Below are 24,806 nucleotides of genomic sequence, written 5' to 3' on the forward strand. Positions count from 1 at the left end.
CAAGAACGCAAAGTGGTATTCAAGAACGGAAAGTGGGAACAAGTACTTACATAATGTAGGCAGTAGTAGATGCGTGTATGTAGAAAAAAGATGTATTACCAAATCTCCCAAGGCCTGCGACTCCCCGAACCAACCTCTGCCCCAGCTCTAGCCCCAGCCCCAGCCCCAGTTTCAGACTCTGATTCACCCTCTGATTCAGCCTCTTTATCCTCTGCTTCAGCCCCCGCTGTGATTCTCGGTGACTTGTAACTACCCCTGTGAACGATACAGTGCGCCCACTCGGGGTACCACTCGGCGTGAACGATGATGTTTCTGCATTTCAGATTAGATTTTGGATCCTCTCGGCGGCTTTCGCCGTCATGTTTGCTGTAAGCTGTTGCTTAGTCCTCAGAAGCTCTCTCCATGGCTCGTTGTAGTTCTCCTCCGAACCAGCCATGTCCTTCATGTACGCCTGCCTCACCGCTAACGCATTATTAGCCTCACAAACCGTACTAGCTCGCCAGGTTACCAGTGATTTTCACCGATCCGCATGGTGTTCTCTTCCCGGGAACTCAGCCCAAGTAATCGCCGGACCGTGGCGGGAGGACACGATAGGAGGGGATCAAACTTGGGGATCTTGGCGGCCGACTCCATGGTTCGTTCCGGGCTATAATTCCGTTGACCTCACGACAGATAGGGAGGGGGATACTGCTGACGAAGTTGGTCGGCAAAGCCTGATGTAGGACGGACAGCGAGGTTGTGGGAAGATCACCCCAATAGCCGGGTTCTTCAACCACCACGCCCGCGGTTCTCCGAAGGTTACGTCACGTCATTACGGATTATCTGGTCCAGTAGTTGTCGTTCCCAATCTGGCACTACCTCGAACTTCTCCATATTCGGGCTACGCAATAGGTTTTAATAGTAACACAGTCCACCACAGCTCTAGCTACATGCGACTGACCATGCGGCCGCGAGTAAGCATCTTTTGCTTGAGCGTATGGAGCAGGTCAATGATGGGGGGTGGGGGGGGTGAGGAAGACGGGTTGCCTGAAATTGGTATACTTGGCAATTGATGCATCTCGCTAAGTCCGTCCAGGGAATATCTATCAGCATAAGTGAAAATGTTTGGGGGCTGAATTAAGTAGAACGTATTGGATTCGACAGTGAGTGAGGGCGCACTCGAACTTGGACATACATGCATACCAATCTTTTGCGCCGTCTCCCATTAATCAACCATCTGATCTATTTTTAAGGATCTTGCCGTCGCTCATAGGTAAAACCACATCCGGGATATTCCCTTCTCGCCTGGTCAAGCGGGGAATAACTCCATCTATCCGCAGTATCAAAGCTTTTCTTCCTACTCGTCCACACCAGGAACGTTCTCATCTCACCCCCGTTCCTATCTCGACTGGAAGACGGGTCAGGCTCCTAACCACTGGTCGACCTTAAAAATATGGTTAGGAGGTTATCGAGTAATATTCCTCTATTAATATGGAGGTTGTGGTCGATATCGTGTCGTAGGTTGCAGTTACATATAAGGTAGTAGGAACGTCGACTCACATTCCCCCCACTATCTGTGTAGGTTTTGGGGCACTATATATATTAGGGTTTTAGTCGAGGGTCTTTGGTCGAGTTGGGTGATATTCCACGATCCTGCTAGAGAACGAGGTTGAGTCACGTCTTATTGTTGAAATTACCATAGGACGTGGTGGGGGGTCATATACCGACCTTCCTCGACTGGAAAAGGCAGTAGTACTACATGGTGGATGTTGTGGTTGGGGTGATGGTCTGAACGAGTGATATCCCATGATTGCGGCAGAGGTTGCGCAGCTAGAGGTAGCGCCCCTAAGCTGGCGCAGCCTGGGTAGGTATTAGGTAGGTTACCCTGTAGGGGGTGTTGCTGGTGTGAGGTCCACGTCATGTTGCCTGGCGGGTTTCCGCAACATGGTGGAGGTATTGGTTTTGTTGAGGGTACGTAGGGGGTTGGATAGTAGTTTGTACTCGCGGGGGTATTATGGGTTGCGCAACGTGGCTGTATGATAGCACAGAGGTCATATGCTGGACAGCACGGTCGTGGTTACGGCGGTGGCAGGCAGGAGGAGGCCATTGATTGTGGAGCACGGTGGAGGTCACGCGTCGTAATCGTGGTGTGGTGGTAGGAGGTTGCGCTACCTGACAGGTTGCACGGCCAGAACAGAGGGACCACAATCCTTAATGGGCAGGATTCCAGGTCTGATGGAAGATCGGGTTGTTAAAGAGGAGAGTCGTCTATAGCTGGCATTTACAGGTTAGCCGAGTGATAATCTATGATTAGGGTGGATTTTGTTGTCGAGGTCGTCCTATGACTGAGTTGGCAAGGGGTAGTAGACCATCTAGGACTATGTGGAGCTGTGGTACCAGGTGTAGGAGCTATTGTCAAAGGTTCAGGGTCATACCGGGTGATGTTCTATGATTACGTAGAGCGTAGTGGCCACAGTCGGGGTGGTGAGGTTTCATATAGAAGTAATTGGGCCGGGCTGTTGTAGCTCATATCTGCTTGACTTCTGCCACGTAGTGTGTTGGGTGGTGGTACTCTACCCATGCTCTTGGTCGAGGGTCAAGATCCGACCGAGCGATAGTCTATGATTAATGTGGAGGATGCGCGGCCTGGTCGTTAGCGAGATAGGGACATAGAGGTTGGGAAGAGTGCGAGGCCGGATTGGTGCCGTTTTTAAGGCCGATATCTACATCAGAAAGTATTCCACTACATTATCACCAACTCCACCGATTTACGAAACCCCACCGGAACGGACCCCCAGCTTGGTCTCCGCGTAAATCTTTATTTTGTCAGGCAGTTCTACAACGGGGCGATACAGAACCACCACCGCGAGCTTGACCTCTGCAAGCGCAAGAAAGAAAATGGGTTTTTTGAATTCCCAGAATTATCCGGAAGTCGTACTGGGACCCGACACTGTATTACTACTCAGAACGGAGTCAGAACATCCTCAGCTCACAGAAAAGACTGAAAAAAGCACCTCTATTTTTCAAGTGCCGGCCGCGCTCCATCAATCCCAAGCTCATGATTCAATATCGGAAATATTACTAGTTCCCGGGAATCGGTTCTTGCACAGCGATAGGTATTGGTTCCGACATTCTCCAAGATGTCCGATGCATAGGACGCCTATCCGGCAGATGTCCGTAATATACAAAGTGCCGATCAAGTGCGATACCCATTCGAGGACGTCCGGTGAAAAGGTCGCGTCCGCGAATTGCCCAAAACATATCGCCCCGACCCGGCCCGGCCTGACCCCCCGAAAGCAAATTGGAAATCCGACGCATTGCAATTCACCCGCTCTTTAAATTCTACCCGGATATCTGGGAAAGAAACCCTCCCCGCCTGGTACTCTAGAGATTACCGCAGAGCAGAAGATTTGATCTGGTGGCTAGGCGCATGACGTATCACTCGACCCCCAACCTATTTTAATTACTGGCAATTGATTGATTGACTATCTCGTCTCTCTCAACATGTTGCAGCATCACCCTTCTTGCCGGGTCTTCTCCTTTCGGGCTTGCGAGCCTCTACTTGCGAGCTGCTATATTCGGATGCAGATATTTGTGAAATGGTTTGCCTCAATCAACCGTCTCCTCCAACAACGAACTAAGAGAAAGCATGATTAAAAAGAGCAGCTAGCTTAGAGACACGTGGCAGCGGATATTCCAATACCCTTCGTTGTTCCTCACGAGTTAAATAGCACGCCTTACGGAACATTCCCAATCGGGTCCTCAAGCGTTCAAAGTTCAAATCAAGATTACCAATATTTATCACAAACGTCGGAACAGTTTAAACCCGAATGGGACTCTCCACTCGGGGTTTAACGGAGAAATTATGTGCGTGGAGCGGGACAATTTCACAGGCTACACGTACAAGTTCCATCTCTCCTTTAGCACGGATAAATTTCAGTTAAAACCAACAGTTCGCATTGTCACTCTATAGCACACAGCTTCTATATCCCATATCTCTCTCATCAAGCGCGACATCCATATCACCATTCATCCCGAAGAAGGAGTCTCTCTCCCCTTCTGTTCCTCTCTGCCTACAAAGCCACCGCCCCCCCCCCCCCCCCCCCAGAACCCCCAACTCACCTCTATTTGGGTGCAGGTACCCTATATCCCGCCCTGACTGCATTGTTCTCCATGCTCACGTGTGTAATCTAGAACTGTCAGCCCGCCGTCGGCAATGGGAGCCAGAGGAAATAACTTACGAGCCACACACACTTAATCTTTGAAGTTGCCAGCTCAAGGACAAACAGAGCCCGATCCGACTCCGGCCTCTGATTCTTGTTAAGTTTCTACATCACCGTCAGCACCGCACCGCACACACGCACGCAACACTTCAGCCACCAGGAGCGGTAACAGCACTCACCGAATCGAAGACCTCGCCGGTCTCGAGGACGGGATGCTCGATAAAAATCCACACCGTCCCCCACCCGCTCTTCGTAACTTCGGCCGGGCAGTTTTTGATTTCGTCGTCGCTGATGACGGGGTCGAGCCTATTCCTCCCAGTGCCGCCAATCTCGTTCCCGAACACCTTTGGGTACCGGCGTGTCTGGAGGTTAAACTTTGGGTAACCGGGATCGCCCTTCTTCAGACCATTCTTCTCCGCCTCATTCTTTAAGGGGTTCAATGTATCCTTCAGGTACTTTTGTATCGCCGCCTGCTCCTCGACCCACTGATCACGCCCATTGATCGCCGCCTCCTTGATCTTTGCTCCGCTGTAGCGGTGGCCTGTGCGTAGGTGTTAGCACATTCATTCATTCATTCCAATGCGGATGCAGAAGGGGAAAAGAAAAGGGGGCACGTTACCCAAATCTTGCGCACAGAACTGGTCATTATCGGTAACAAGAAATACACTCGTCATGCGCTTCGCCTTCTTCGCGGCCGAGCACTTCATCCCAAGCGAGTATGTGCCCACTGTCGGTTCAGCGGTGAGACCACACTCGCCACGCTTCCCGAGCCTGCCCTTAGCGCCCGCCTTGCCCCCCGCCTGGGGGAGGAGACATAGCGCTCCGGTGTCTGCGGTGCCCGCGTTACCCTTTGCGGAGGCTGTCTTCGCCTTGGTGCCGGCCTGTGCGCCCTTCTTCGTCCCCGTCCCGGTGTTCGCCTTTGCGGCTGTCTGCTTGGAGGCGGTGGTCTTCCTGGCGGCGGCCCGCTTTGGGGCCGCCTTTTTCGCGGTGGCGGGGTTGCGGCGGTGGAGGTGGTGGAGGGAGGCGCCGCCCTGCTGGCGGGGGAGAAGATGCGCGGCGCCTACACCTGACTTGGATCCGGAGACGGTGGTGCCCTGGGCGGTGAGGGAGAGAACGGAGAGGAGAGCTGTGAGGAGGAGAGTGGTTGGCTTCATTGTGCTGGTGGTGAAATTGAAGATATCTGGGATGGTGTTGTTAGTTTATGAGAAGCGGATATACTGGTGGCGTGTACTCACTTGTATAAACTGGTTAAAGGAAAGGAAATGAGAGAATGTAACTCTGGACCGGCCGAGTTGTGTGTCTATGGATGTATTGAGATGCTGTTGGAGATGATGGATTGTGGTAGCATCGGGGAGGAAGATGCTACCATTTATACATGAACTCCCCCTAACAGCTCCTTCACGACCGCCGCAGTATCCAACCACACCTATGATAGCCTCACCGAAGCCTCGAATCGATGTTAGCTCTCACATCAGTAGATCCTAGATCTCCCCCGAGAAGCTGGCCGACCCGTGGACCAGAGATGTTGCACATTGTGCGCCCCAGCAACGGTCGGGCGTGGCTGGACAACCAAACCCCCGCGAGTGGCACGAGGCGCGCAGTTAGTGCACAGGTGGTGAGAGTGGCTTATAATTGGTTCAAGAGGTGGAATGAAGCTAGCTATAGGCCCTCTCCTCGTTCCCCTTGGTTGGTTTAGCCTCATCGTCGTTGGAAGTAAGCCGTGTGCAAAAAGCTACATGTAGCTTTGAACATACTTGACCGGGATATCGACCGATCCATGTCCCTGTCAATGGTGCGGCGGGAGTGGCGCGTGTAGCGTGAGTTGCGGCGGTGCGGCGGGAGTGGCGCGTGTAGCGTGAGTTGCGCCGCTGAGACAGAGAGGTTGCAAGCAAGCACGGCGCATGTGGCGTGGGATGTGCGTTCAGGGATCCATCCACCCTCCGCCCCGCCCCACTCGCAGCCACACATGTGCTCTCCTCGCGCTGCACACACCACACCCTGTAGTCTGTCATGTCTGTATGCCACTGCGCGGCAACAAATCACCGCGCTAGTCCGGTCAGTCGCCGCGACCGCGACCACTTACTCGAAGTTCCCCCTGGCAGCAGCCCCGCGCGGCACCGCGATACTTCCTCCGGCCGGGCATCGAGCTAACTCCAAAAGACAGGACATCTCAAAGTTGATGCAGACCGTACAAGCGCTGATGTTCTATTTATACAACAGCCTTCATCCGCGATAAGTCCCACCTATGACTATGAGAAGTGGGGCTCTCGCTTATCCTTTCCCTTGCCTCATGGTGCGGTTGGTTAGGTTGGTTACTGCTGCTGGTCCCTGGGCCACAGCACAGACAGGGATGGGGTGTACCTGCATGCCGAGCTCTAAGCGCACCACAGTTGACATGCGTTTCGCACTGAACCAGGAGGTCGATCCTTTCTACAGCGATGGAGAATATATGAAAAAGACTAGAGCGCAGATAGAGATTCCGGGTGCGAGACCGTGACTACACTTCTTGATACATATGTGGAACGGGCGTTGCTAAGCATGTGGCTGAGAGGTCGTAACATGACAGAGCCGAGGCTATCAGGGTCCTAGAGCCTCATACGCGACCGTGTGGTTGCCCCACCACAGCTACCGAACACAGGAAATCACTCGATTTTTGCCATCCCTCCATTGATTGATTGAGAATTCTTTAATTGTGTGCAGCCCGGAGGCTATGACAATGTCTGCGATACCAAAATATGAAATAAAAATGAAAGATAACAGCAGAAAGTGAAATAGAAATCTAATAATACAACCCAAAAGTCTGGAGTTCTGTCGCTTCCGTAAACAATTTATCCTACTACCATCCCTCCATACACAAGCAGTAGTTTCTCTAGGGATCGCCAATTCGCTTATACATATGTCTACTCAATTTCTTTCTTCTTGCGTGTTTGTTCTAATATTCATTCTTGTTGTTTCGGTACTACAATCGCAAGAAGATACAGTGGAGCGAGCACACAGCCGACCGAGCAGAGAGGACCTCCACCATACAAACCTGGCACAAATCCCACAGCAAAAGATATCTTGCATGGTGGAGGTCCTCTCTGCTCGGTCGGCTGTGTGCTCGCTCTAGGCAAGCGCTGTAGTGAATTTCACAAACTACATATATCTCTGGTCGCAACTGTGACCGTGTATTTTTGGACAGGGTATCTTTACGTCTCTAGCGCCGGCTACCGCAGCCCAATCCGGAAGGTGTCCAGGCCCGCACCGCCGCACCAAGCATCTGAGGTCGCCGCGGCTCTGCTTGAGCCCCTGCGCCGGTGAGATATCATTTAATCCGAAGGCGGTACAGTGGATGAAATTCACTGAAACAGTTCTAAGGAGGAGTACGGAACTGACGGTCTGGCTTACACGCATGTTGGGCTTTGGATAACGTTTCCCTCTACTGCAGCAATGACTTTGGTAGCTCAGGAGCAGGGTTGCTCTTCCTATTACATCTTCGGACAAAAGTTCCGTGAGTAAAACCAGCGCCAATGTTTACCAGACATGTGGTAGGCAGTACATATGGTGCCGGTCACGATAAACCTACAGTATTGCCCTTGTAGAAACTCCCCGGCGCCTAATCTATCTCGTCCTCCAAAAATATAAAAGTCGAAATTCTAAAAAATAGGATCTGTAGGCCACCAGGACTATAAATTGTATTTCCCCGTTCTCTCTATTTCGTTTTATTGAAGGACTTATAGATAGGTCTACAAATTCGGGTGTAAATTCTCTATTGTCGCCCGCCCAAACCAGGGTTTTTTTGACAATTTATTCACCTGGAAACAGTTATTCTGCTAGGATATATACTTGATTGCTTCTAAAACCAGATTATATGTGCCTAATCAATCCTTTTTTCGCCCGGGCCATTGGCGCGGATTGTCGGTTCATCGAGACCGGCACCATACATGTAGTCAGGTTCCAGGGTCAGGGTTAAAAGTTACTAAGACCATGTACTGTCACCCTAACAAACACAGTCCTACCCCCCACCACTGCATGTACTACTGCTTACGCTAGTATTTCCGGTGTTGAGAAATAATTAACCAAGTTTGTCCGCGAACACTACCTGAGAAACTTGGGCTGAAAAGCACGTGACCCTCATCATCTGCTACTCCCTACACTACCGTTCGCAATACCCCTGACCCTGAGCCTAACCTAGTATACCGGCTTGTCCGAACTGGCGTCTATCAGACACCTCTGTCGTAATGGAAAACTCAACCAGGGTGTCGCCCATGCCTAAATCTGGCTAACTGGCAAGTGGTGTATCCCTTACGCTGTTACTTAAATGCTGCCAACATGAGACATAGTAACACCAGGCGAGCTTCGCACGCAAGCCACAGAATTGAGACATGATACTTGGAAAAGTTGGCAGCTTTAACAGCGTAAGGGATAGACACCGAAGACACGATACTTTATTAGGTCACCGGCCTGAGAGCAGAGAACGCCACACAGCGTGGGGCTTTACACATGTGGCTGGCACTATGCGCCACGCGACCCAACCTCGCCACAGCCCAACACGAAACACCATGCTAATACGATCACTGGCTCCATCTGCACCATGTGCTGTCAAATTTCTCAGTTGCTCTCGGAAAGAAAGATTCGTTCTCCAGTCGCCTCCCACTCCGGAGCTATTGGGGAAGTGTGCGGTGTCAAGAAACGTTATCTCTTGCCCGGCAACCTATTTAGCGCCTGCCTGGCTATCCACTTGGGAAACTGCTTATATAAGGTTCCGAGAATTAACTGTCATCTTTACCAGAGTGCTTGATCTGCACATAAGGTGGTGACCCTCCGTGCAGAGGATGATCTAGGAGGCCAGCCATGCGCTTGTCCTCATGTTCCGGAGTTGATTTCTCACATCCACATCGATATCAATTATTGTAAGCGGTAATCAATTCGTTTCATCATCATGAGCTTCAACCGACATCAGCGAAAAGTGAAAACAAACGGATAGGAAAGGTACAGACAGTATCGTATCACAGCACTCCAAGATCGAAAGAAGGCCGGACATCAACCGTCCCCCTGTGTAGAAATCCGTCCCGGCCCTAAATCATCTTCTGTGCGACCGCAATATTACCGACGCAATGGTCTGAAAGATCCTGTCAATCACGGGCCTCGCGAAAACCATCGGCCCGTTCCTCAAGACGACGCCGCACTTTGTAATCGCGGAGCTTGCAAACATCAACGGCCCGTTCCACAGCACCCCGCACCTTGTATGCGTTCCTCAACATACCTTCCACTAGCAATTTCGTTTATCGCATGGCGTTCATACTCCTTGAATGGGATTCCTGCAAGATTCGAATGATCAATGCAGTGTAGGCCTTGCTCAACTCGCGTGCTTGGTGATCCAGCAGCTGCATCACCTCCGCTTTGGCTTTCGCGGAGCGCACCAGGGCCTTGGCTTCATATTGCCTTTTCTGTTCTTTGAGTCTTTCCTTGGGGACGTGTGTCCTTTCATTGATCCTGGCGGCGCGGTCGAGCCAGTATGAGGCCCCCGTCTGGTTGGCGTTAGTGAACACTTCGAGCGCACTAGGAGCTATCTTGGGCCCAATATCAGTCTGTCGCGTGGGCTCGACTCGTCGATTGACAGCTTCGCGATTCGAGCGGGGGTGAGAGCGCCGAACCGGGGCAGAGAGCTGTTGGTTTGGGCGGCGGGAGTTGCGATTCTGGGTACGACCGTAGCGGTGCTGGTCATATCTGGGTTCGTCATGGTAGTACTGATCGTTCCTGGGCTAGCGGGTGTATCCGTAATCCATTGCTTGAGCTGTAGTGTGAGTAGGAGAATTAGCCTTCGTGTACCCTCTATGGCAAATGAGATTGGAGGTGTAGAAGGCAGTGCTGGTAATATAGCCAGCGACGGTAGAGGAACGAAATCTTACGGAAGATCTACCAAGGCTCGGTTTGATGAGATAAACTTAAAGCGTAAGATACGAAAGGGTCTTTATTGAATAGACCAGCTAGCAACGGACAGACGCGAGAAGGGAGAGGGCTGGGGCATATAAATACGGATCTCAGGTGGGGTACATATAGGGAGGGGCCTGGGTGTGTCCTTGAGAATGCCCGCATGCCGTCGGACAATTTTCTATATCCGCTCAGATGTGGATAGGAGTTGAAGAGCCTCATGTCCTAATGAACACCATATAGTATAGCAGCCTGAACGCTTATTCCTACCTCTTTAGTTTCACGGGGGGCGTCCCTCGCCCATTTCCGGCTGGTGTTTATCGCCTTGTTCATCGGCAAGTTGCATCAACGTGAAACTGCACATATATATGCACATTATTGGCGGCAAGAGATATCAGGTGTCCCACCAAGGATGCGTCTTGATAGGGGAAAGAGAAACCCCATCTGGCCTACCCTATGTTTCCTGCTGGCGTCTTTCGGAACCTTCAACTCGGCGTCCCGTTCAGTGGCCACCACCGATCATGAGTACGGGGATGCATGCGCTACGGAATGTAGCAAGAAAATCCCATACGATATAGGGAGACATCCAACACATTAAAGCCCACGAATAGCCCAGCTGGCGAAGGTTAATGATCGGCCCCGCCCATTATTACATTAGGCTGCGGGGCGACAATTCGTCAATAGTGCCTCTAGAAGTAATGCTTGAGCCCACTTACCGGAAGAGAGTCTCGCACATTGGAGTTTCTGTGTTGGGCTCTTTTGGAGAGCTCTTCGAAACCGGACTTATCGATAGACGTATTCATTGTCGGGTGCTGTCTATGTACATGTGCATGCTTAGTGTGGTCCACGAGGCTGCTCGAGGCGAGCAGTGACAAGTGCTCGAGGTGGCTCTGCCTCGTGTGTCCATGCCTTTGCTTGCTCGTGGAAAGAATGGGGGTGCTCGAGCTGGCTCGAGGCAGATAATTACTATATTTAGATCTGTCAAAGTCGTATTTTATTGTAATACTGGAACGCAAATGTAGGGAATGCTTCCAATGTTCCTATCAGAAACATCAACCCTACTGAATATATGCCACTAATACTATGATTACCTAAACCTCGAGAAGCTCGAGGCGAGCAAGAGGGTTTGCCTCGAGCATCCTCGCCTTGTCGACCCCCATGCCTTGAGCTCCCTCGTGGACCACACTATGCATGCTCCAATAAGATTGTGGTCGTCCTCAGCATGCTCGAGAGGACTTCCAGGTACCGCAATAATCCCGAATACTACTTACACGTGTGTACTGGTTTTCCGTTAATAGAGGCCAGCGCCAGATCGGTAGGGCGAACGACAGCACAAGCCTGTGCACGTGTCATCGCCGTGAGGGAGCGTTCGCTGAAATATTCAGGTTTGTGTGCCCAATAAGACCTTTCATATTGGCCACAAAGCTAAGGCAGCTATCCGGCGAGGCTATCAACCGCGTGGGGGAGTCAATGGCAAGGAGCTATTGGAGTCAATGGCAAGGAGCTATTGGAGTTCTTTACGGAACGCTCGAGTGAACCCACACTCTACTCTACCGCCATTGCAACCGCTCATATCCCATGGCAGCGCATCCTCGGCTATACGAGGCAGTGGCTGCGGAAAACTGGGTGTGCTACGGCGCTATGATACACCACGCTACAGCCGACTCTGAGACACCAGTCGGTTACTGATATCCTCGCTGCGACCGTGTTTTAACACACAATCAAATTGCGTGCCCGACAACCCCCGGGAGAGTTATTCACTTATACCAAAGAACACAGGAGAATATTCCCAGGCGTGGAGCTCTCTTCCGAACTTCCGCATTTGTTTCAGCACAGAGTTCAGATAGAACGTCAAGTTCGGCAGCCATGAATGCACGATGCGACTCGCGCAGTCGAGCCAAGAACCGAGCCATATCTCGTGAGTGCCAAGACCACCGGGTGATAATCTGTGATTGCCAAGTCGAGCACACCCATGCCAGACGAGGATCGAGTACGGATTGTGGTCCCGCCAGCGACAAAGCCACTGCTCATAACATGTACTTTCTGAGACCAGAGGGCATTTCCATTCCGCTCCATAACGCATCCGTCCATCTCATCTCACAGGGTCCTCCTTGTCCACCCATCCCACATTTCCACCGTTGAGTTCTGTGCCGTGCCGTGCCATAGGATAACAAGGTTGCAATCTTTCCTCCGGTCCTTGAGATCACTCGCATAGATCTACTGGTATCGGAATAGCGGTGCCCGGGAAGACAACATACGGCGATGGGCTTTCGGATCATCAAGTATGAAACCCTAACCCTTGCTTGATTGAGGAATAATTCCTATATTGTATCCAGCGCGGAGGTGATGACAGTACCGCTGACAGGGAGAGTCGTCATGATTAGTGTTAGGAATGTAACTGCAGAGGACAAACAGATTGAGCGCTGTCGGCTTAAATTCCGGAACTGCAAAACAGAAAAAATAGGCCGCCCCCACTTCTAGGTCGACCTTTGATGGCTGTCGGACGTGGTCATCGATCAGGTCCACGTGCACTAGATTCTCCCTTGAAATGCGTTACCAATGGTGCGGATCTCGGCATTAATCGAAGTTGTTCGATCTTTATGAAAGCCCTTTTGTGTCCAGCGAGGTCGAAGCCCGCGAGAGAGGGGGTAGATAATCACCAACGTCAAGGCCGGGTCCAGAGGATGATATACTCTCATCTTTCCGTGACGCATATCATATTGGCGAATGGATGGGTGGAGGTAATGGAAGGCAATATCTTCGGAGAGAAATGTATTGGCATCATTGATTATCACTCGGTGACTACTACCGGGTTGGGAGCGAGTGATCGAGTGGTTTTGATGTCCTTGGTTATAGCGAGTTAGATGAGGAAATCTATTTAATGCCAACTAGTACTCTTATCAGGGGTTTTACCTATGGTAGAGAGGTTTCGTTGGGGATTGACAGAACCCACCCCGAGAGAGTAGGTTTTGAATCTGAGATAACCTGCCAAGTGGGAAATATTCTTATAGGCTAATTAACTCTAATGCTCCCTCTCATCATCGTCACGCTCCCATACGCCCAAAATTCACATTATCCTTGGATCGATGGGGCGAGTGATATCCCATGACGTTCTCCCGGCGGTCCTAGATTGATCGAGTGTTGTATTGACCTTAGTAGAACGAGTGAGATGAAGACATCGACTAGCACCAGAATGGATGTTGTTGGGGGTGGTCTTTGACGGACGCTGTTGGTGGTTTCGGCCCAGATTCGAATACACAGGCCTAGGTACTGGATTTCTAATTCAATATTGCCAGTTAAATGAATGTGAGCTTTATACTTCAGTTTCTATTGCTATTTGATCTGATTATTGTTACATCCTCTCGCCGGGCCAGGTGCTGGTGGGTGGGTTAACAAAAAAAAAAAAAAAAGGCAAATCCTGGCTCACCACGAACCGAGTGATATTCTATGACCAGCTCCCGGCGGTGCTACCATGACGTGACAGGAGGCTGCGGCGGAGCATTAGCGCTGAAGTTGTGCTACCTCGTATGTTCGTCTGTCACATATCTCGTCTTTCTATCATGCTGCATGTGATAATGAATGCTACTTCTACTCCATCCCGTATGAGCCCACCAACTGCCTCTGCATGGTTTGTTCGACAAAATTTATCCTTGGCAGTGTGTTTCCTTCACTAAAGCTACTGTGACTGTGCATCAGATGATGGATTTGTGATTTATCTGTTCTACTCTTATAGAGGTAGATATATTTAATGATGGCAATGAGACCGGATGTCTCAAGCTATTGTCTCGAAGCTTGCTTGGAAGACTCGGTGTTACACGTATTTTAAAGGGATAATGATCACGAGGTAGAACTTAGTTTGGTGTCGAGATGAACTACAAGGCTTTTCTGCCACAAACAATTAATGAATTATCAATCAATCAATCAAGCGTTTCCGCCACCAAGTGAGTATACATAGTTCGAGCGGTAGGAGGTCCATCGTCAAATAACCTCCGCCTTATGGAACGAGATAAGAATCCAAATTCTGTACGATTGAGCGCCGAGTTCTTGCTTAATTCCGGGAGCCGACATTGAACCGTTAAATACTACAAGCCAAGAAGATAGTACGGGGAATGGTAGAAAGGAAAAGAAGAGCGTTTGTGACAGGAAGAAAATTAGTAGGCGCGGTAGCAGCCTCGACCATATCCTGCATCACACAGAGTATACTGTGACCAAGAAACGAAACCCCTAACCCTGAAGTTTATCCCATTCATTTTCATGCTGCAGTCAGCAAGCACTCGATACTGGTCCTCAACAATTTACCAAATCATGAATAATCCGATATACAGCAAGTGTCTGAAACACATACGAGCTTGAATAGCCATCGTCGGTACTCCTACCAGTTTCCTATATGAGCTCCCCATTGTCTCCCTCAATACCGCTACGGAAAAGAACCTAATACACTGAAACGACCAAGAGACATGATAGACCTGGAATTAACATAGTACCGAAAAACACGACCCCCCCCCCCTAACCTTCCGGAGATGTAACTCCATCGAGGACTATAACAGTTCAGAGCTTCAAAGTCCAAAAGGATTTCAAAACTCGCCAGATGCTGAACAATATACCAGTGCCAAACGTGCAAGCGGTCCGACGCTTCTGCACTCACTGTTAGGCACAAGTTACAAAAAAGGAGGATAACGGCTGTGGGTGATGCGGACCGGAAGATGGGTATTGCAAAGGTTCTGATCGAGCGCCGAGAATGCTGGGGTTGGGTTATATATGGGATAAAATGTCTTTTGGGGGAATACTTTAAACTATACTTATGAGTGCAAGGATTGAGTGCGCTGTGACTAGAAGACGATTGCCATTGGGGATATTTTGAGTGAACTAGGGGGGTACTTTGCAATTGATTTGGCTTAGCGCGGGAAATAAATGCCAAGATGTGGCCAAGCTTGATGTAAAAAAACAGAAAAATGAATAAAATGGATTAGGAACCGGGGGAGTGGAATTCTGCTCCTCAGATCCGGCGTTAGATGTTTTGAATTATTCCTATTTCTAGTTGCGAATATTGCTTCGCTTGTGGCGTATACATTTGGCTATATAACCCAGTTAGGTTAGCCTATCCACAGGTGCTATATATAAAATACATGCATCATTCTCAGAATAGCGTTGAAATTGTATTGTCTTATAGTGCGAACTCGGGGCTCATCTGGACTGCAGTTCCATCGCCTTCCCGTCAATTTGGTCATTGGTCACACCCGTCATATATACATGATCTTAATCCTAACCCTGTCCAATCTGTAAAGACTTCAGACTGTGCCCGAGATTCAAGTACAAAAATGCTCTCAACGAAACACATCAAGAGTTTTGATATCTAGTGGAATGCCATTATGCTATTGCGACTAGATCCGCTTTTACTAATGTACGCTTTCCTTGTTTTCTCCTCTCTTCAGTACAAGCTCAGGCTGGTCAAGTGCATTCACGCTGGGGTTTACGGTCGAGCTGGAACACCGGACAGTGCCAACGTGAGAAGAATGGTTCAGCAAAGCTCCAGTTTCCAATAACAGTGGTTGAACATGTATTTTAATTTAAGAGGATCAAGGTCACTGTTCTAGAATAACTTGTTGGACATTCCAACCCTAACCCTGTACCAGGCAATCCCCTCTTATTGATCTTGGACCGAAACTTAATTATGGCTTGACAAGGTCAAAGATAAATCGAGTGATTTTTATAATGTAGGGTGTAAGATTGAGGCCTATGTAGCGCAAGTGGATTGTGTTCTGGGACTCAATCCTCCCGGGTATGATGGGGCTTTATCTAGCACTGAATAGGATGCATGAGTTGCGAGATTATAACGGGCACACGCACGAAAGTATGTATATTAAAAGAAAACCACATTAGCTTGGTCTATTTGAATGTAAGTTTTAGTCAAGTACATGTAGTGTAGTGATCGCTTTGGCAAGTTACCTACGCATTGGTTTCGAATGCCAAATCGGAACTTGATACTCCTAACAGGTTCAAAATCTGAAACGGGCATGGGGGACTTAAAAGATATAGCAGAAGAAGTGGGTATAACTATAAGAAGATTTAAGATAGCTTGAGAGAGCGTATAGGAAATTATCCTTATATTACAAATGCATTTGTCATAAATGTGCCTAGGAGGTATGGCTGAGGATACATAGAGACTACAAAGCTCAGAGGAAATAGTCCAATTGCAATTTACAAAACTGGGGGATAACTATCTGCTTCATACTAGACATTCTCACACTTAATGACATTCCCCATTGCCCCCACATGCACAGCCGTTTACTCCAGCCACAAAGTTTCAAAATTGAGCACCAATAAGATTTGTCATTTGAAATCCCCATCTCTATTATATACCAGTTGCTGGCTCAGCCAGTCTCTACATTCACCTCATGAACGACTGTCTTTTAACTGATATGGGAATTGTCGTCGACATTATGCCAACATCCCCATACAAGGCTAAGCATCTCATTGTATAGGGGACAAAATGGATTTTCTGTACTGCAGCGCCAAGGAGTGGGGTTCTAGTATCAGCCTCGTTGCACTATGTGTTCCTTCACGATCACTACTCAAGCTCAGAATCAGTCGCAGTAATTGTTTTCTCCAAAGGTCTACTTCCATGTGCTACTATCCTCTACGAGAACTACCAGCCTATTTTCTGATCTTCACCTTGATACGACCTTCACTTGATGGTCGATTCTCACTATCAGTAGTCTGACCGGTGGTATTCAGGAGGGCCGGTAGCTGAGATAACCTCAGAGATAAATATCATTCAATCTGCGACCGAGAGTAGTCTTCACTCATTGAGAACTCGAGCGCGATCTCTCTTCAAAGGTTTCAGGAGTCCTAAACATAAGATAACTGGAGTAAATAAACCACCTACCGCAAATATGGCACTACTGGCGTCATCACAACTGGATTTTTCAACAGGACTATTGTCACCGGTAACTCCCGATTTACGTAGACGGTCTTTACAATCAACCAAGTCAGTGTGATATCAAGAGACTCTGTCATTGAAACTTAGATGATTGTTATCTTTGTCAAAGATTAACCCTCTTCTGTCCCCCAGTCTGCTTGCGAGCCCGGATTCAGCTCTGGTACCACAAGCTGGTGTAGCTAGTCAGGAGCCAGTCAGCCCAGTCAATTTTTCTAGTTGGAATATATCATCAGAATGATAACTGCTACCTGCAAGCATTATAACCTTTTACCTCCAGCTAATGGCATATATTATGTTAGATATATGGCATTTTGGTAATACTAGTTGGTAAGGTATATGTTAGTTCTCTGAGTATTTGTCGTTGGGAACAGTTATTTGTCATCGGGAACAGGTATTTACCTCTGGAACAGATTGCGGAATGGGTATTTGTAGCTGGAACAGGTATTCGTACTCCGGGTGAGTATTCGTACTCGGAGCGGGTATTTCTCGCTGAAATAGATATTTATCGCTGAAATAGGATTGGGTGACCATTGGTGTAGATGTTCGTTAGAGGAACCAGTTCGAGTATTTGTTGCTAGAGCTCTTGTCAGATAGAAAATCCACACTCACCAATCAAAATTTTGATACTCATTGAGCTTTTTTAGCCCGCTCGTTTACAACTGTTTTCGCAATAATTCACCCTATCACTATACAAATAATTAATATGTTCGAATCCGCTGGTTCACCCTTCAATAACAACCACATCAACTACAAAAATATAGTCTAATGCTGATATTCCCTATAGCTATAGTTACAATGATAGAGTAAGGAAGAAGCCAATCAAAAATTCCAATACACTTACGCCTATACCAATACTACCTACACTTGCTCAGGTACATAAATATACAGAGAAACTTACCACGTCTCTATCGTTTGATAATGATTTTCAGCACTGGCAGGATCTTTAAAGAGCTGTTTGCATTACCTCCTTCATGATACTAAGGAGTATTTTGTTACAAATAATTATAAAGCAACAAGTACTGCATTGAAGGCAGACAGAAAAAAAGGAAAAGATAATTTATTTTCTTTCATTTGATGGAATACTAATCGTAATTTATTAATAATAATTTAGTAATTATTTATTTAGGTAATAAAAAGGGATATGAATAGACAAATTCAGTAAGGTGGAGCACAAAAAATATTAGTAAGGCAAACCGGTCTCCAGTAATCTGAATAGCAAAATTTAAATATGAAAGAATTTTTATGATGCATGGAGAGTTTTTGGAACAGGTATTGAATAATTCAGTGGACAAAAGAAAAAAGTCATGAGATGCAAATAGTTGAATAATAGGAAAATTGTAGATTTATTCGTTTGTTTATTCAGTTTTTTGTAAGTTCTTCTTGGTGCATTCAGTTTTTTTTAAAATTTCTTTTTTGTGAATAAGTAACCAGACTTAATGGAATCGGAGGTTTGGTTTCATCAAAACATACTCGAAAAAAATATTAATTGATTGACGTTAAAATAGCATCAAAAATTGTTTGCCTTATTGAAAATAAATCCTGCTGGAACGGGTTTAAGAGTACTCAAATGAAATGATATATTACAGCTTGATCGCCTCCACCCGTTTTGCCGTCGAGAACTGTTCAAAATTGTATCATTGGGTGAAGGATCGGGATAGCATCGTTATATTGGATGAGATAAGAAAGTGCTCGGAAGATATAGTAAGCACTAGGGGATTCGGATTAGGATTGCGGCAAGAAGGATCGGGATCGGTAACGGGATTTTATTATGTTCGCTTGATATTTCTTTAGGTGTTGTTGCTAGGATTAGTCATTAGATTTCTTTTTGGGGTTTATGTTCAGAGATTCGTCCCCTCTCCCTGTGATTTTCTTTCTTCCTTCTTCACGCAATATCTTCATTTTGTTTGTTAACAAAATATTCTGTTCGATCAGTACTCAGCCCAATCACCCCTTCAAGTCCAAGAACATATCCGAGTCGATTATAGCCTCAGTATTTATTCTAGAATCCAATCCGAGAATCGTGCCCCGTTAGATGATAGCGGCTCGGTTCCAATTTCAGTCGAATATTGTAGAAATGAGTTAGCCGTTGTATTTATTGCATCTGTATCTACCAATTTTTAAATTGTGCAATCTTCTTGATTTGAACAACTCAAATCTTCATTCACCGGAAGAGAGTATTCAAATAATAGCCAGAAAATTTGAGTAATACAACTATTAGTATCAAAAAAAATCACGGTCAAAACCTCTTTGATGCTTTGGTCATTTGGTAGTATATAATGTTTACGGCAATCAGTTATCTCTAGTTCTTTAATTTCAACCATTGTAAAATTGTATCCATTCAAGTTAAGGGTCTACTATGATATTAGTAAAAGTTACTACTAGCGGGGGTTAAATATACAAATCAGTGGTTCGGCATTCTAGAATCATGGTATTCTAAATTCTTGCCAAAGTCCAGTTTTTGGCAGGACTTGATACTCAAGAAATACAGTTGAATTCAGAGATTACTTTTGGATAACTATATCCAAAGGTTATTATCATGTTTTCAACTTTCACTTCCGGAAATACCCTATATTTTATTCGTTGTACTGTATCATAATGACAATCGCAACTACATCTCAAAAGCCTTTAGTGCAATTTGAAGATTTTCGGACCGAATATTTTTATAGAGTTGATTTAAGGTAGATGTAAGAACCCGGGTTGATCCTCACCTTCTTAAAGATAGAATTCTTCCGTAGATGCAATACTTCTATTACCAAATTTTACTGACTTGACTAGATTATCATATATTGAATATATTGCGAACCGATAAATTGAGGTTTCAGTAGTAGGTTCCGGAGTGTTTTGAATAGAATTTCCAGTTTCCTTTTGAGAAGCTATGGATAGGAATTCTGCAGAATTACCAATTGTAGTAGAGTTTGAATCGTGATTAGTCTAGTTGACTATTTGTTCGTGGGGTCAGACTTTAGACTAACCAATAGAATGCTGTTCAGGGAGATTGTGTGAGCAAGATGAAAGATTTTGATTTGGTGCAAAAGGGTACTGACCAACAAAGTTTGGTTTCAATTACCAATACCTATAGCAGTAGAGATCCGTGGGGCAAACAATAGAAGCCGTAACTTTATCAAATAAGGTAAATTTAAACGCAAGGATTTTCATCTAATTCAATAGATATATACCCAGCTCTCATGTCTAAGTAGGTATATTTCCATCCTCATTTAAAATTTCCGTACATCTCCAAAATACTCACAAATTAAACAAACATCTCCAGCTGACAGTAAATGTTATAGGAATCATGGGATGCTGTACAAAGGGTAAGCATGTTGAAGAAAACCAGTGCGCAGTTGTGATTTGAGTACAGTCAGGTAATGAGAGGACAAGAACAGAAAGATTTCGAGTAATGGGGTAGCATACACTGTGATTACACTAATATCGGGCTATTGTGATGGTAGCCTTACTATTGTAGTGACTCACCCAGAACAGAATAGAAGCGGAGCTTATAGCTGTAGGCTGTTCTACTTCAGGAAGTAAGTCTAGGACAATGGTGTAATACAGCTTAGTTACTGGTATTTGCAAGGACTCAAGGTTACATGTCGGAATTGGAAAGGAGAACGGGACTATTTGGGGGCGCTTTTTCTATTGGGGTTATCTTCAAGTTGATGGTGTTATTTTATTATCGTTATTTCATTAGCATTAGAAAGCAGGCCTTGGCATAGGTTCTAACATGTCTAAATAGGATACGCTTCTGCTTCGACTTAGTGAATCATCAGCCATCAGGTGAGCGGAGTTTGGTCTGCAATATTAAATCATTTAAAAAGCTACAGAACTATCGCTTAGCATTGGTATTTCCCTACACAGTACATTATATGGTCTTAGTACACACTAGAAAATGATACCATTGAAAATAATAAGGTTCACTACAAACAGATTATATTAAAATTCTGCACCTAGTACATTTCAACTCCGTAAACAATCAAGATTTTCTCTCAAAGAGTAGCATGGAATTGGCGTTGAAAAATTGGGGCTTCCAAAATAATAAATCACAAATGCTGAACATAGAAGCTACCCAAGCAACTAGCCTACAAAAAAAGTATAGATATTATTTTGTGAGCTTGAGCTCTCATACAGAAACATTGTACTCTTTTTACAGAAGCAAGGACATGATATTGATATGCAAGTCATGATACCTCTACGGCTGTTTCTCAGAATATGGTGAAGAACGGAAAGTAAAAATCTTTTGGAGTATAATACAGTAATGAGAAGAGTTTTGTAAGAGCAACTCCCCTCTGCCTAAATAGCATTATACAGTCGGAGGCTTACATATAAATAATTAAAACAGTTTTATAAACTTGTTGATAGGGATAGAATGTTTCAGGTTTCATGCACTCTAGAAACAATTGGCATAGCTGAGAGGCCGTTTACAATTTACAGGACCCCGTGTGCGATATACAACGTACAAGGGGTAAATTTTGTTTTATCACTTGACGAACACAATAAAATGAGTGATTATAGTATTGAGGTATGTGGTGGTATTGACTGATATTCCAGATAATTATACAAACAAACAGCTATGAGTATCTCTACTGAATGTTTTAGAGATGTGACTTGGATACAAGTTGATACCTCATTCAGGACTGGGATCCCTGTCCTCAAATAGTACTTAGGTTTAGTAGACATATCTGGTTCGATGAGGGTACAGAAACCACTATGATGGCTAATGTATAATGGCAACTGCATAGAGCTAATGATAACAATATCCAATTGAATCAAATTTGTTAGTATGGTACATCTATAACGGAGCCATTTCAACTGTATGGTGTATGAGTATACAAATAGCCAAGTTACATGCCGAGAGGTATTGTTAGAAGCCAGTTGCACAGTGATATGGAAGTACCGGCAGTCTGGTTAGCTACCAACTGTTAGAGTAATTATATTCTATGCTCTAGAAAGGAGATCTATTCATGGGAGCAATGACTGATGAGTATATGCCTCGCCAGTGACTAGTAGGCCGGCCAGAGTGCAGCTCTGATTGTCTGGCTATTCTCTGTATGCTCTGAGCATGCAGTTCAGCTGGTAATGATGGAGACTATGCCTAGGAAGTCTATAATAAGCGGAAGCTCTACAACAATGAGTAAGCTTATACCTGTGCCATAGCTCATCCATTCGGACCCCGGTTAGTTGGCAACTAGGGCTGCAGGTATTACAATGGCTTTAACTAAGAGTGGTTGCTTTGGCTATCGGAAACACCTGCTGGTGCTTAGAGAAAAGTGATGTAGCGGTGGTAGTATTTTCCCGACCGAGGAAAGATATTACCGGGACTTTGTAAGGAGTTGGGAGCAGAGAATAGAAGTCTTCAGAGTATAAGTACTCAGGCTCATTCTCACCTTTCAGTCCTGTTCTATCGAATCTTCATCAAAAAAAAACCAAATTCTTATCAGTAGCAGAGCCCTTGAAGATTATGGAGTCCTAGCGATAGTATCTTTGAATAATATGCAACCTGAATGTCTATCTTGCAAGGCCGACTTTATCATATGCTATTCTATTTCTCTTATAAGAGACCCCCGTTACAACTTAACATTGGATCAGAAAATAGAGTATTGGGGGCTGGGAATTAATAAGAGTCAAACAAGTACTCAGAAAGTATGTAAATAAATTTCCGCAGGAGTAGCCATAGGAGAAGGAGGAGCAGCAGCCTCTAACCGGCCAAATTTAACCCTATTTAAACCGAATATACGGGAACAACATTTAGGATAGTAGTGAATGTAACGGCAGTTTTGCAAACCAAATTACATTATTATATCCCTACATGACAATTATTAGATAAGAAATATATGAATATATGCGGTTGTGCAATATACATACAATTGGCTACCAAAAAACCGCCCATACTTACCAACCGGCCAAATAGTTGCGCTTTACTTCAACCCACCTGATGGTGCCCATAGCTATTGGTCGCAATTGAATAGAAAAGTTTTGAAACAATTATAAGCAAATGGCTTAGAATACGGTATTATTGATGTTTCTTAATCACACTCTTAGCAAATTTTCTTTTTTTTTCTTTCTTTAATTTATCAATTTCTTAACTAGCTTCCAATACAGATCTAAACAAGTATCTTTCTTTAGAAACACTAGCTCATTGGTATAAAAAAGAGCTGCAAAACTCCGGGATTACCGAATACCCTATTAAACATGAAATAACATATCTTGAACTTCAAGTTCCCCTACATGGAATCCCTTATATTCATCTCCATCAAGCAGCTGCTATTTTTATTGAGAAAGATGGAACTCTATCACTTTGCACAACACCATTTTACAATTTTGAATTGGGTATAGAAAGAATAGATTTAGAAGAGATGGGCTTAGATATGGATGATTGCTTGAAAATGAAACACAATGAAAGTGATTATATATCTGATGGTGAATAGTACACAAATTTTGTTCTTATATTTTATCTTATAGCTGAGAACTTCTGTAACCGACTTTGATCAAGTTGCACAGTAATGTGATCGATAAGCCAGCTGAAATCGAGTACTGGCCAAGGCTCTAGCCAACTCGACCCGTATAAGGTCAGTTCATGCTGGTGGGAAAAATCTCAATCTCTCAAGCTAATCTCAAGCTAAATCATGAATTTATTTATAAAAAAACAGGCCACACATCTGCTCGATTATTGGTATTCCTGTACATGTTAAAAACCTTACCTAAGACTGGATACAAATAAGTGATAGAAAACCTACCAAAAACTATCCCACTAAGTCTAAATATTTAATAATATAAACATACAAATAGCTCAAGCTATTTCAAGTCGAGCCATCGATAGAGCTCGAGCCAACTCGGCTCGTAGCCAATCTGAGCTCGTAAGGCTTGAGAGAAAAGCTCAAGTCGAATACCTGAGACAACTTGACTCGTCGACCACACTATTGCGCCGGTTAGTACTGTAGTTGGTGCATACTGGGGCGGGTTTTTTTTTTCAATTCATTAATTTTCTGGGGCGGGTGTTGTGCAACTGCAACTATTTCCGCCAAAAAATATTTTCTTAAATTTTATTTATTCAATCATTGATATGACGGTTCTAATAATATAAGCTTCCGTGCATTATCGATTAATTAAGGCATCCTGTCCGTTGGTCAAGACACTCTCCCATAACGAGCCTACCCCACAACGCGAGTACTTCGCAGCGGATCACTCGCCCAGTGCTTCACGATCGACCACTCGACTCTATAACAGTACCCCAGTTAAAAATTTTGTTACAAACTTAAGAGTGATATTCTACTTGTCAAGGGCGGTAGTGCCTGTTAGATATCACTCGTATTCTACGAGCTCCGAATATGCTCATGGCTCGACAAGTTCATAAAGTATCACTGGCCGGGCCATTCACAGGTAATCACTCGACTCCCCTCACCACGCCCTCTCCAAATTGTTCGGTGCAAGCATCGGAGCGGTGTATCAATTGTTAGTGGGTGTTCGTCTATGTCAAAGTGCGCTCGTGTTCTATGAACTCCGTATATGGTCATATGATGGCGGAGGTGATTCATCCGATATCACTCGAGACTGTACACCATGCCTATTGTTGAAGTTATTGGGTGTAGAGGTCCGGACGCTGTCTCACGTGCTAGGAAATGACCATTTCTGTCAGTGTGCGATCATGCTCTATGAACTCCGTATATAATCATAGCGCGACTACATCATAACATATCACCTGTCAAGTCTTTCACAAACAATCACTCGACTCTCTACACCGCACGACCGTTAAAGCT

The 24,806-nt window shown here is 45.7% G+C and overlaps 3 protein-coding genes across 3 annotated transcripts; all 3 read right to left on the reverse strand.

Annotated features, from left to right (window-relative positions):
* Positions 1–319: 319 nt before the first annotated feature.
* On the reverse strand, positions 320–633 carry H6S33_007921 (uncharacterized protein; the record flags this gene model as incomplete). Its single annotated transcript, XM_044839579.1, has 2 exons — positions 320–462; positions 522–633. The coding sequence occupies 2 exons, from the start codon at positions 631–633 to the stop codon at positions 320–322; spliced, it is 255 nt and encodes an 84-aa protein (XP_044688112.1).
* Positions 634–4,103: 3,470 nt separating this feature from the next.
* On the reverse strand, positions 4,104–6,371 carry H6S33_007922 (uncharacterized protein; the record flags this gene model as incomplete). The annotated part of the gene is made up of 7 exons (XM_044839642.1): positions 4,104–4,169; positions 4,221–4,307; positions 4,382–4,743; positions 4,822–5,382; positions 5,438–5,446; positions 5,957–6,249; positions 6,286–6,371. The coding sequence occupies 7 exons, from the start codon at positions 6,369–6,371 to the stop codon at positions 4,104–4,106; spliced, it is 1,464 nt and encodes a 487-aa protein (XP_044688113.1).
* Positions 6,372–9,466: 3,095 nt separating this feature from the next.
* On the reverse strand, positions 9,467–10,918 carry H6S33_007923 (uncharacterized protein; the record flags this gene model as incomplete). Its single annotated transcript, XM_044839653.1, has 3 exons — positions 9,467–9,946; positions 10,769–10,774; positions 10,832–10,918. 3 exons carry the CDS (start codon positions 10,916–10,918, stop codon positions 9,467–9,469), a joined length of 573 nt encoding a protein of 190 aa, XP_044688114.1.
* Between the last annotated feature and the right edge of the window lie 13,888 nt (positions 10,919–24,806).

Source organism: Morchella sextelata (assembly GCF_020137385.1).
Source record: "Morchella sextelata strain SCLS chromosome Unknown scls_25, whole genome shotgun sequence".
In the NCBI taxonomy this organism is placed as follows: domain Eukaryota; kingdom Fungi; phylum Ascomycota; class Pezizomycetes; order Pezizales; family Morchellaceae; genus Morchella; species Morchella sextelata.